This window comes from Struthio camelus, chromosome 3 (assembly GCF_040807025.1).
Source record: "Struthio camelus isolate bStrCam1 chromosome 3, bStrCam1.hap1, whole genome shotgun sequence".
Classification (NCBI taxonomy): Eukaryota; Metazoa; Chordata; class Aves; order Struthioniformes; family Struthionidae; genus Struthio; species Struthio camelus.
In genome coordinates, this window is record NC_090944.1 from 32,462,042 (window position 1) to 32,475,457 (window position 13,416).

At 36.3% G+C, this 13,416-nt stretch overlaps 1 protein-coding gene across 2 annotated transcripts in view; it reads right to left on the minus strand.

Annotated features, from left to right (window-relative positions):
• Positions 1–13,416, minus strand: part of CSMD1 (CUB and Sushi multiple domains 1) — a 1,260,625-nt gene that overhangs the window by 248,795 nt on the left and 998,414 nt on the right. For both annotated transcript variants that reach the window (XM_068937332.1, XM_068937331.1), the window contains exon 24: positions 3,016–3,207. In XM_068937332.1, coding sequence (XP_068793433.1) covers positions 3,016–3,207 — 192 coding nt within the window. The remainder of the gene's footprint in view (positions 1–3,015; positions 3,208–13,416) is intronic.

Here is a 13,416-nt window from a genome sequence, read left to right on the forward strand (position 1 = left end):
GAACAAAGAAAAGAAGATGAAAAGGAATGCTAAGACCAATATAATAGCATATCAATAAAGATGACCAGGTGCAGAATATGTGGAACGTGTCTATCTATGGTCTTGAATTTTTATCAATGAAATTGAACTGACTGAAAAGATGATTTGATAAATGTAAATGTCACTGAAGACAAGAGTAAATATTGAATGCTGATGTAAGACACAATAAACAAAAAAGAAGAGGTCTCTGGAATCATATGTCCATTAAGTGCAAGTGTGTCTAGATAAGAAAGTGATCTTTGGGTGTGCTCAAGAGAGAGAATGATCTTTGGAAGTGCATGACAACAGTAAGACCATAGAACCGTAGAGCTCTTATGAAGAGAACAGAATTTAGAAATGAGAAAAGGGGAAGCCAGTCAGATCAGCATAGGAGGAGAGATAACTAAGACAGCACAGGATAAAACTGAAGGAAGAAGAGAAGATGATATATATAAAACTGAAAAAGAAAACAGAGAATGAACTGATCTACAGAAGCTTAACTGAGTTTTCAGGGATCTTCATGAGATGTTTTCCTGTGCACAGAAAAAGTAGAAAAACAAGTTATAAGTTACTAAAATTTTAACAGACTAGTTGTGAAAACTTTACCTTTAGAAGATTTTCAGAGAGAGAATAGTCAACATTTGACTACTCAGGTAGCTAACTAGTACGTTTCAGAAGAGTTTTAGATTGAGAAATGGGAAAAAGGAGTTTATACAAAATAGATCATCCTCAAATCAGATTTTAAAGATACGAACAAGGATAGCAAGTGAAAAAATGCATTAGGAGATGAAGGTACATAGGTAATATCATGGCTGAAGAGACAGAAAGCAAGAATAAACTCTATCGGTGGAAATGAAAATAAAATTGATTATTCTGTTAATAACAGGGTATAATTCCAGTAGGAGATGAAGTGAGATTCTCAAGAAATAATAGCTTTTAGTACAGTGATTCCTGAAACGTAGCAATAAAATGCAGAAACCAAATCGAGTAATGCAAGTACAAAACCAGATACTCAAAGATAATGAAAAAAGTTAGAACAGCAATCACAAGTAGATTATAGAAGCTTAAAAGCATACTTTGTTGAAGAAAATTACAAATATAGGTAAAGGCATGGGAGGTGATGCAGCATGGACAGCAGCAATGCAGTAAATTAAATGAAGTCTCAGAAAGGATGAAAGAACATACACTCTAGTCAAAACCATTTTGGAGAAGGGTAATGTAAAACGTTCTCCAGGAACAAAGATGGGACTCTCTTATAGATTCACTTGATCCTGTTTTCCCTATCTGCATTTTCCTCCAGGTTAGATTGGAAGATACACCATTGGTTCTTTTGGAAAAGCGTCTAGCTGAGATTCAACATCCCACATAGATTAGAGGGCAAACTGTAGTACTAATAAACTAATACACTCCTGATGCTGATAAATATAGTCACCTAAAAGTCTTGGAACCAGCAAGTCTTTTAAAATTGATCCAAGTAACTAGTGGAAACCAACATAAGAATAGATTATAGAAAATGACCTTAATGATTTAATTTAAATTAAATAGGGAGACAGACAAAAGCAGGACTAGTTATGTTTCTTTACCACAAAAGGGAAAACTTTTAAGGGAAAAGGAAGCTACTCAATTAAACTGAAGAACTTGAATGTAGACCTGAATGTAGAAAAAGCCTAGAATTTCTTTAAATCAAAACGGTAAAGAGCTGGTTTGACCTGTAATATATATATTAGAAAATAACAAATGTAACAGATATAACAGTTACAGTTCCACAATCAACTGGGAAGGTAAGATGTCTAGTAATATAGCAGAAATGCTGTCCACTGATGCTATCCTGACTCCCAGCCTCTCAGTAAGGTGAATCTTTGAATGGAAGAGAGCTTGTTCCTGCAGTTCTGTGAATGTGTTCAGCAGGAGGCAGCTCCTAGAATGGAGGATATGGCACCCAGTATGCGGGAGAGGCAACAAGCAGGGATGCTCCAGGTCAGGTGAAATTCTTGAAGGAGTTGGTGGACTGCCCACAGCTGGCAACAAATGCAAAAACTAAGCTTCAGAAGTCACACAGAAAGAAAGACCTTCCCAAGCTCTCAGGGGAACTCCACATGAAGTTTGTTGACCTCCAGGAAGTCACTGAAAATTGCTGGGTTGGAAAGCAGAACCTGAAGAAAGAAACTGCCTCGTAATGGTACAGTGGGTTGTACTGGTTTTCACATATTTTGTCTGTCTCAGTATTTCTCTATTTAATATTTGTGTTTGTAACGAAACAGAGTTTCAGAGACTTGGAGACACAGTGTTTTAAGAAAAGGTCTTCCCCCAGGGTCTGACAGACTGGATATTCTATCATGGTAATAGTAACTCAGGAGCAAACATATCAAATAATCCACTAGCGTAGGATGAAAAATATAAATTAAATTTATATTAATGAGATTCTGAAATAATTTCTGATTAAAATAGAGTAAAAATCTTAACTTGCTTTAGGATTGAGCTTGCTTAGCCTGTGAAAAGTTTATATAATACTGCTGCCTGTGATGGCATATCAGAGTTGATGACCCAGGACATCATCTGAACAAAAGCAGTAGCAAACAAATGAAAAAACAAAAGTATTTTAGTCTCAGTGAAAACTCTAAGTGATTTATGAATTTCATTATCGAAATGGTTGGTGCTGGAAAGCCTGAGGCATGAAAGGGAGCTTGCGGGCCTATGAGAACAGATATCATGAACAAAGAACACATATTTGCCTTATATCTGTGAATACGTAATATTTGTTTTCCTTCTGGCACTGCACTGTAGACAGAACCGTTACCCAAAAGTTTTCTAGCCATTGCTAGCCAGTAATGCATGTCACAGCCAGCAAAGTTATAACTGAATGTCTAGAGTAAATCATAGCTTAAAATTCAAATCACATATAGTATACACCATTATCATATCATATAGAAAGACAGAAAACTTATTTTTTTCTTAAATGACCAGAAAGAATTTTCTCACTGTCACAATCCATATTACCTATGCAAGTCGGCAAAGCTTTGTCCCAAACTCTTCGATCTCCACTTAAGCAGGTCATAATACCGCTACCGTGCATTGTATAGCCAGGATTACAGCTGTATAAAATGACAGTGTCTATAAAATGTCCTTCATCTCGGATCTTGTAGCCATAATTTGGTATGCCAGGATCTTCACACTTTACTAGGTCAAAACCTGCAAACAGAAATGGGAAAGGAAAAGAAGAAAAAATAAAAAAGACATGGAACAAAATATCAAACAGAATGTAATGTCAGTGAACTGCAATCTAATCTCACTGCAAATTATATTCTCATGATTCAATTAGATTAGACACATCCACAGTGACCAAAGACAAATTGCATGTAATTGGGGAAACTGGAAACTGAAATAGTAAGAACTAACTATTCATTTGATACTGGATTATGACATTACTCTCGTGAAGACAGAGTATTATTTGCACTACCTTAAAAGATTAGTGAGCAATTTATTATTTTATACTCCTATTTTTGCAACATTTTTTATTCAGAGGAAAGGAAGCACTATCAGCTCTGGAACTAGCACTGAGTGGGAGCTTCACCTCCGCATCTAATCTCCATACCTGAGCCAGTAGACCACACTGGGAATTCACGAAGGAAATGCAAAGGTTGTTTCATCAAGACAGCACGGCTTCAGTTTCTCCTCTAGTGAATATGAAGAAATACATCTACACTCATTTTCAAACAGCATTCTGCTGGGAAAATGAGAGAGACTCTAACACCATGTTTTCCATCCTGCACAGCTGCTAAAGCTGTCTTACAGCTGAGTCCTCTGAAATTAGAAAATGCCTTTGTTTTCTCAGTATTTCTGTTCAACTTGCATTACCTGAACTAAATATATTATACCAACCTATTTATTATCATCCCATGGTTTTGAGGTTTTTGTGTGACTCGCCACCTCCTGTGAAACTCTCAAATAAATCAGCAGAATTTGACAGAAATTATGATTTTGTTCATGATGCAGTGAGAGGATTTTCTTTTCTGTTTTTTGTTTAACATCTTATAGCTTGGATGTCTGAATCATGTATGTCCAAACTACAAGGCAAGAATCCTATGCGCCTACTTCACTCTTTCCAGCTCCGTAAGACTTGTTATTTGATGCCAGCTTTAGAAAGCTGACTTAATAACTTTTTGGAGATTCCCAGATGACACTGTGAATGTTCAAATTTTCTCACAGTAAACTTACTCCTTTCACAAACTGGACACAAAGCTTGGGTTTCACCTGTTCCAACTCAGCTTCTAAACATAAAAGGGCTAACTTTGAGCTAATTACCTTAGATTACTTCCATAGTCAATAGAGAAATATGAATCTCAAGCGAACAAATCAACTTTTATTTTGATACGTGTCTCAGATCAGTCAGTACAATCATCCTATGGAAATATTTATTTTTTCTATTTACTGTAAATAGATTAAAGAGTTAGCTCAGAATTTTAAACATCTAGAGTTACGGGGAAGGAATCCCACCCAAAAAGAAGCTATTGTATCACACAGAACCAGTATCTCCATCTATGCTTCTAAAGGAAGGAATGTCAGGGCCCCAAAACCAATTAGCATTCTCTGACCAAAACTATAATCTTAAACTCTCTTACCCTCTAAAAGAGCATGGCTGTCTCCAAGCCACCTACTGGGAACAGTTTTTAGCTCATACTCTCTACTAAACTGTGCTTGAGATCGCTCAGGAAAGTGCTAGATGGCCCAAGCTAAAAGCAGGCTAGGATTGATCCTGACCTTTCAGCACTACAGGCAACCACATTTCAGCACTCATACCAATGCCCTGACAATGTTTAGTTTAGGAGCAGAGGTGTAGCCTGTGTGTCAGAAGGAGTATGCATAATCACAAGTTATTTGCATAAAACGGAAATCACCACTTATAAGTGTAAATGGATTATAGAAATTTAGCATTATTCCCTTGCTAAGAGAGTGTATCTGGGTTAAATGTTTGCACAGCCTTGCAATTTCACTTTGCTGTAGAAAAGAAACAAACATGCTCAGTTTCCAGACAAAAGGGATGACATTTATTTTAACCGGCTCTCAGTATTTACAGTATAAACCAGCCACATCTAAAACAGTTGTCTGAATTTCCTTTTAGAGTTAATAGTCACTTACAGGTTATGATTAATCTCATCCTCAAGTAAATGCCTCAAATAGATTGGATGAACTGTGCAATTTTAAAAAGTCTGTTTTTCTTCACTGACTACAGAGGGAGCAAAGGTAACTATGTCATTTACGTGAGCTGAACTTCACCAGAAATAGCTATATTTCTTGATTTTAATCTCCCTATTAAATATATATATAAATTAACTTTAAACTCTAAAAATGTAAGGTTTTTGATAAGTATTGTGATGATATTTTAATGCTGATTTGACAGCATGAGCCAATGTAACACTATTTCTCTGCCACCTGCTTTTAGGTACTTTCCCATCCTTTACTACGTGTGACTTTTGTTTATCATTGGCAGTGGCATGCTACTGACAGATTAATTTTTCTCTGATTAAAGAATCTTTTGTATGTGTCTGGTTTTACAGAAATATCCTTTCTGTAAAACTGATACATATTTAGCTGGCTGTGCAAGAGCCTGATTCTCCACTACCTTCCACCACATAAAATAAGGTTGTCAGGAAGACGTAGTATCTTTCAGAACACAAACAGACTGAGCTGGGTGAAATGTAACAAACAAACATATGGACACACAAATATTTTTTTTAGTCTGCTGTATAGCCATCCACACTACTGAAGAAGTCAAGGTCGGGATAAAATTGTCATTCTGACTTGCTAACATATGCCACTTGGCATTCACTTTTGCATAAATGTGTGGATATACATGATGCAATGCCAGATAATTCTCTCTCTTTTTTTTTTTTTTTCTTCAAATAACAATTTTTGCAATGCTGTTTCTGTAGGATGAAGAGTCTTTAAAAGGTAGCAGATCTCAGTCAGAAAATAAGGGCTTCCTGAATGGTGTAAAACTAAGTTTAGTGCGCTTACCTCTTTCCAATCTGTTTGCACAGTATAATATGGCAGGAACACTATTCCCTGTTTTCTTTTCCTTCATCTACAATAATGACCCCTGAGGAGTCCTGAAATCTCAGCAATGTGAAGTGATGAGAACATCCTGTCACAAGCTTCAGAAGTTTGACAAAAGCCTACAATAGCTTGCCTCCACTTTCTCTGCTCTTGCTTCGAAATAGCACTGAGTAGAACAAAAATGATCTTTCTGTCACTTCCTTCAGCTTATAAATAGCTCATATTTTTTTGTATCACTCACTTATACCATCAGGTATCCACTAATGCACATGTTTTCCACCTCCTCTGATTTGCAGATTGTTACAAGTTTTCCAAAGCGAGCTACAGATCCCAGTACTGTGAAAACCTATAACTACTGAAAACAAGTATGCTTTTATTGGTTAGGCTGTAGAATCTGTAGAAGAAAACCATGAGTGCCCATAGGTCACAGGTTGAAAATTACTTTAATACTGTATTAAAATACTATAATTAAGTATAATATGTTCCAAAGATATTAAATTAATCATGGAATGGAATGATCTTGACATTATTAACATAACAACTTACCTGAGCTCTTACAGGCAATCTTTGTTCTAAAATCAATTTTTCAGAGGATAGAAATTAATATAAAATATAGATTGAGGTTTGACATTTAGGAAGAGATAAAAAAGAATTGTCGGGTTTTGTTTATATTAAGATTAAAATACCCAACCTGTAAAATGATTTACTAGCCTTTGGCATTATTCTAATCCACCTGGTTTTGAAATTACTTATATTATTAAATATGCAGTATGTCTATAAAAATCATAGCATCTGCATGTTAAATTATACTGATTTTCCTAATAAAAGTGTGTGCTTCTGTGTGTGCTTGTATACAATTGTATATATAAAACTGAAATAAAATATGTCTAGAACTTCTGTTGTAACATAAAAATCAACTAATGGTGCAATAACAGAAGAGTAAATTAATTATTTACTGGCCCTTCCTTTACCTCAGACCGATCTAGCTCAATCAGACCAACATTTAATTAAAATTTGGCATATTTTGTCAATTTGCACTTTCAATATAAATATCATAAATGTAGACGAAGCCTCTCTAAATCTAACATACTTTTACTGTTCTTCTTGAAGTGTTATCCTCCAAATGTGGACTTTGTCAACGATTAACAGTACTAGCCCAAGGTGAAGCACTTGCTTCTTCAAGAGCCCCATACTATACAAACATTTGCTGAACTGTATTTCTTATCTGTAAATGACAAGATACCTCTGCAAGGTAAGTATGACTACATCAGCTGTACATATAGGAATTTCTTAGCCTATGCACGTGTCAGAAGACATTAAACATTAAATGCCTTAAAAAACAGATCACTAGCTTTAAATCTTATTTTTGAGACTCTTGTGGGGACATTTATAACAGAAAAGGTGTTAAGATTTTCTGTCAGTATTTTACACTATAATCAAATTTTTGTGGGGGTAAAATGTTATATAAACTGATTGTAGAGAACACAACTCACTGTTTTGTATATCAGAATTTAATTTTCAATTTCATACACACATAATACATAAAAATAAATAAGTAAATATTTAACCAGAAATGAATAAATAAATAAGATCTAAAATTTTAAATATTCTTGAGATACTAAACCCTTCAGTATTTGCTGTTCTGTTTAGATTATTCATATATTCTTACCAAAATATCACCTTGGAAAGTTAATATTGATTTTAGTGTTTTACACTTCTGATCATTGCTAATTCAGGAAAAATTCAGGGATACTCTGTGAATTTTTAGGGTTATTTTCATTGTGCCTAGAAAAAATATTAGGTATAAACCTTCATTATGACAAGATAAAGAGTATTATTGTTTTTTGTATCTGGATAATAGAAATTTCCCTGGAAGGTGAACCAACACACACATTGCTGATCTTTAGGTCAAATTTTCAAAATGTCACTTCATATACACTAGAAAAATATAATTATGACTGTTTATAAGTCAGAAGTTCACTATGCTTTTCCATAAGCAGCAATATCTCTGTTCTTCAGGAGGCCCGTTACAATTCCGGGTATGCCACATGCAAGTAGGTAATGCTAACTGTGTGTAAATATAGCAGGATCTTGTTCCTGCATGTTTTCAGGCAGGCTACCTTTCCAGCTCTTCCCTTATATGATTTTTCCCCCTTCCCATCATACACAAGACTATATCTTTCCAGTTCATTTTCCCCAGACACTCTTGTACATGCTCTGGTGTTATCTACTATAAAATGCCATATTGCTGCTGAATTTGATTGCTGAAATGTTGTGACAACCTTCATTGTTAAAACTGATGCTGTGAATTTTCACAGTGGGGAGATATGGTCAGAAGAGTTGCTTATAGTCATAGCACTCTGGTTTAAGTCACACTGAAATGAGCTAGCGGTCAGCCAAATTCTGCCAATAATCTTACTCATGAGGTTCATTACAGGATTATGTGAACAAAGAGTGAAGAAAATCCAGATAATTTAAAACAAAATCAAACAGAATGCATCTTGATGACTGGCTATTGCCTCCTGACACTATTTGTCCAAAGTGATTTGTTCTGTTATATTTGATGTAAATAATTAGGAATGTAGAAATATCAGTTTGCAGATTACAAATTACTGACGTATCTGTAATATATGTAGATTATTAATTACCACTTTGTTCAACTCATTTTCATTATGATGGGTAGTATGGTTCTGTTTACATTAGTAAGCAGTGAAGTACAGTAGAAGTGAATCTGGGCAGTGTACAATGAATGCAGAGGACATGCTATCCACATTATCTGCGCTACAGGGGTTTTACTTTGGACTGACTTTAGTGTCCATTAGTGGTGGAGCATGCTAAGTGCATTCTTGGAGTGCATCTTCCAGCTCAGCTTCAAGTTTGCAAGCTCCAATACCTGTCTTCAATATGAACTCAGGTAAAGGAAGGGGGCATCCATTTTACATTCCCAAGGGTCATTCTCAGGGATTCCATATAGTAGAGTGCACTTTTAGCAGAAGCTGATGAAGTTCTGAGCTATTTGTGAATGCTCTACACATCTATTTTGAAAGGAATAATACAGTACATTTACTGAATACATATACATTTTGGTGCATTTATACTGCATGTAAAGCTATTGTGGCTATATGGAAAATAAATAATGTCCTATTCACATTTCTTGGAGAACTCCTAGGTATTTTTAAATAATAATTCTCCTACAATCATATCAGAAAAAAGATGCAGGCACCTAAAAGTTATGCGTTTCATTAGCAACCTTCAGACATTTGGTCCCTACTTGGAAATTCTAACCTGGCATTCAATACTAAGTCTAATACTGTACAAGGCATAAGAAAAAAAAAAAAATAAATAAATTAAGACTTACCAGTCCAGAAAACAGGAAAAAGTAACAAAGACACTCTGAATTACTAGCTATACTACTCTTTTTTCTTTAGTTCTCTTTCTGGCTTTGTAAATATTAGTCATGCTTTGATACAACTTTCTACAGGAGGCATAGGTGCTGTCTTCTGCTCCTGAAGTACAGTATGGTAATTAAAACTTTATCTAGGGAGATGAAAGAGGATAGTTTTAAAATAGGAAATAACTGAACTGACAGTACAATAAGTGTAACATCACAGCCCTTAATATTGTGGCCATGTGGTGCAAGCACAGCTCTACCATAAATTCATTCTGCTTGCTCAAATTTGTTCAACTATTTTTGATAGGTTAACTTTATTTTCAAGCTTTGTATTGGATTAATTATTGTTTATCAATACCATTCTGACTTCATGCCAAGCAATACATAAAGCTGGCATAAAAGCACTAAACATTCATAAATTCCTTCCACATGCTCCAGTTAATTTTACAGGAATCCAGTCATGTGTTCATGCCAGATCCAGGTTAAGTTTGCACTTCTGGGTATTCTGATGCTGCACATATATATTTTTAATGATCATGGAAGAGATCATTACAGATATGATATGATCCAATTATCATATATAGATATAATAGAAATCATCACAGATTGGTATGATATAGGTCATTACAGATCTAGATATGATATAGATGATTCATTATAGACATGATAGGATATCCCCAGATATGATCCAACTTAAAGGAATGCTATAACCACTAAGCTGTTTAAAAAAAAAAAAAAAAAGGATTTGGAGGATGGGGAGGATTTCTTTTTCTCACAAATTCAAAGAAAGCATGAATTAAATTTGTACCTTCTGTGGACTCAGTGCCTTTCAATTTGTTAGGAACTCTAGAAAGAAAACCTACCAGATAAAACTGCAAAAACATTTTAAGACGACAAATGCCAGTTGAGGTATTTGCAAAACTTCACGTCTCTAATTCAGGTGCCTAAATATGGAAGGTAGGTTCCCTTTATATTAAGAATAACAGAAAGGTCCCTCCAGAGGATGAATGAGAGCACATAGATATTAATTTTGATACTAGAAAACATACTTATGTTCATAGTAATGAGCGATTTAATTTCTCTAAAAATTTCAGGATTCCAGGTGGCGTTAAGTTTGATCCAGAACAACAGGACTGAACATGGCAAATTGCCATAAAACGCCATAGATCCACTTTTTAATGCATTAACCAGAACTAAATGAGAAATAGGTATTATCCACAGATTTGCCAAGGATGCACTCCTTCCCATTGTCCAGGTCATTAACAAAGATGTTGACCGATACTGGTCCCAGTGCCACTAGTGACTGACTGCCAGATGAATTTTGGACCTTTGTGCCTGACGGTCCTGCCAATCTTCTACCACTTTACATCCACCCATTTACCCAAATCTGATCTCACTAGTTTGGCTAAAATGAGAAACTGTGTCAAGGGCCGCGCAAAAACCAATGTAAACAATATTAAATACTCTACTTTATGCATCAAGTCAATAATTTCCTTCCTTACAGAAGAAAATCAGTTTGGTAAGGTGTTATTCACCCTTGGTAAATCGATGCTGGTATTCCCAGTCATCTTCTTGTCTTTCATGGGTCCAGACCTGCTTTCCACAATGATTTGCTTCATAACCTTCCTGGCGACTGAGGTTTGACTGACTGGTCTATACCTTAACAGATCCTCCTTCTTGCCCCTCTTGAAGATGGGAGTGATATTTTGCTCCCACGGCTCAGCAGTCATTTTTATATGATTAGGTGGTACTCATAGGTACTAGCAGCAAGGAACAAAAGTTCAAGGGCCAGACAGGCCATACCATTCTCTTCTCAATATCTTGCAGCTAAATCATCAGCAAGCAACAAATCTCATGAGATAGCAAGTGTGGCTGTCTGACCGGTGTCTCCGTCTCCTGCTAAAGTGGTTGCCTGCCACTTCCAGCTGGTGTATAGGGATAACTAAGGTTCAAATGGTTCTGGTAACACCCCTGAGGGTGCTTGAACCTTCTCACCTATTCCCACAGCATTATACCCAGTCGCTAAACGTACATCTGCAGGCAGAGAAGGTGCCAGGGCCCTCCCTGAGTGCACTAATAGGCCTTAATGGTCCTGACAAGCTGGAACTGGGGCTTCAATGCACGTTCCCTGCTGGATGGCCCAGGAACTCCATTTAAGCTCAGCTATGGGACTTCAGTCCCCGTCTGAGCTACATATAGGTGTGTCTGTCTCCAGTTCTATCACAGCCTGTACCTGGCCATGGTTTGTTCACACCCTGACCTGTGGACAGACTTCCCACCTTGCCCTCCAACCTGCTTTGCTGCTAAAGACCTGCCAACGATCACCCGATCACCGAAGTCTGTCAGATCCTTGTTATCCTCACTGGACCTGATCCTGACTTGACTTCCCAGTTTGATTTTGGACCAGCCTTGTTACCAAGGACTCACCTGATGATTTTGACTCTTGGTTGATCGCAGCTGCCACTCCTGGGCCTACTCTACTTGCCTCACCCAGGGGTGGTAGGATGGACCATGACCGGAGGTGTTGCTGCCCTGCTGGCCATGTTATTGTACCCAGCTCTGCATCCTACTAGGAGCAGCCAACCCTCGCTGCTTCCTGATAGAAGGCACCTCCTTTTTGTTGCCAGAAATCACACATTTCCAGCCTTCTCCACCTTGACAGTCCAGACCACTCATGGGAGTCCAAATATTGTTCAGTAATGTTATGTTATATGGTATAAGTACAGCCTGAGCCCTGCTCATGGAAAACATACTGCTGTCTTTTTGTTTCAATTTGTCACAGAAGACAGCTCATAAATTATGTATAATGTAGCTGAAGTTTGTGAAAGTGATGTGCCAAAATGTTTTGGGATATCTACAAAACTAAAAAGAACAAGCTCACATTTAAAAATACTAATTTAGCACATACCTCAAAACACAAATGAAGCTATAATCACTTGTACTCATATTAAAAAAGTAAGGTAATATGGAAGTATAAAAAAAGATCAAGAACTCTATTAGGTTATCGAAATCTGAAGTAATTTAAGCTCATAAACATAATCTATGTTTTACATAGAACCATTTTTGAACTACCAAAGAGTAACTAAAAGTATGAAATGGTACTTGAGTTAATGTTCTGAGACTGTAATGGCTTTCAAAATGCATGTAAACGTCAACAAATACTCATTCAGTAGCTGCTGCATCTTAAACATCCGTAATATAATCTATTTAATTGCATCCATCCAATTTCAAAATGAGAGTTCCTAGCATTCTCATTCTGGCTTGTGTTGGAGACTATACCAGTTACAAAATCTTTACTTCATTATAGAAAAGTCTGTACAAAGAGAAATGTTTGGATAACTTGGCTACAGTGAGGTATCAGAAAATAGTTATTGTGTAAGTATTCTGTTCACTTAGCAAACTTCTGGGAAATAAGGTTGTTCCTTTTATCCATCACTTCACAACCTTTGTTAGAAAGAAGAATAATGGAAACAGGGGACTTCAAGAGCATCTCAGGCAATGAAGAGGGATGGGTGGGGTTGTGTTCCATTTAGATTACTACCAGATGCACTAACTTTCAAAGAGCCTACAATGGCAATTGAACGTGGTCTGTATGCATTAGGACAAAAGCAGTTCCAGATCTCCCTCTTTCTCTTGGATCCATGAAGTTTTTGCAGGGGACCTGATTTTTTTTTTTTTTTTTAATATTGGTGATTAAGTATTTTACATTCTAATACAGACCATATGAAAGAGAGCAAATGAGTCAAATTTTTCAAATAAACTGATATAATTCCATATGTTCGTACAGCAGAAACAGTTCTCTAAAAGTAATGATACCTGCCTCTATGTACAACCACCATTTGGAAACAGAGACATACAGTTTTAATTCCTCAAAGCTTTGCAAGTTTACGTCAATTCACATTTGATCATGTTGATGAGGCAATCTTTCAAAGAATATTACATTCCAATGGGAA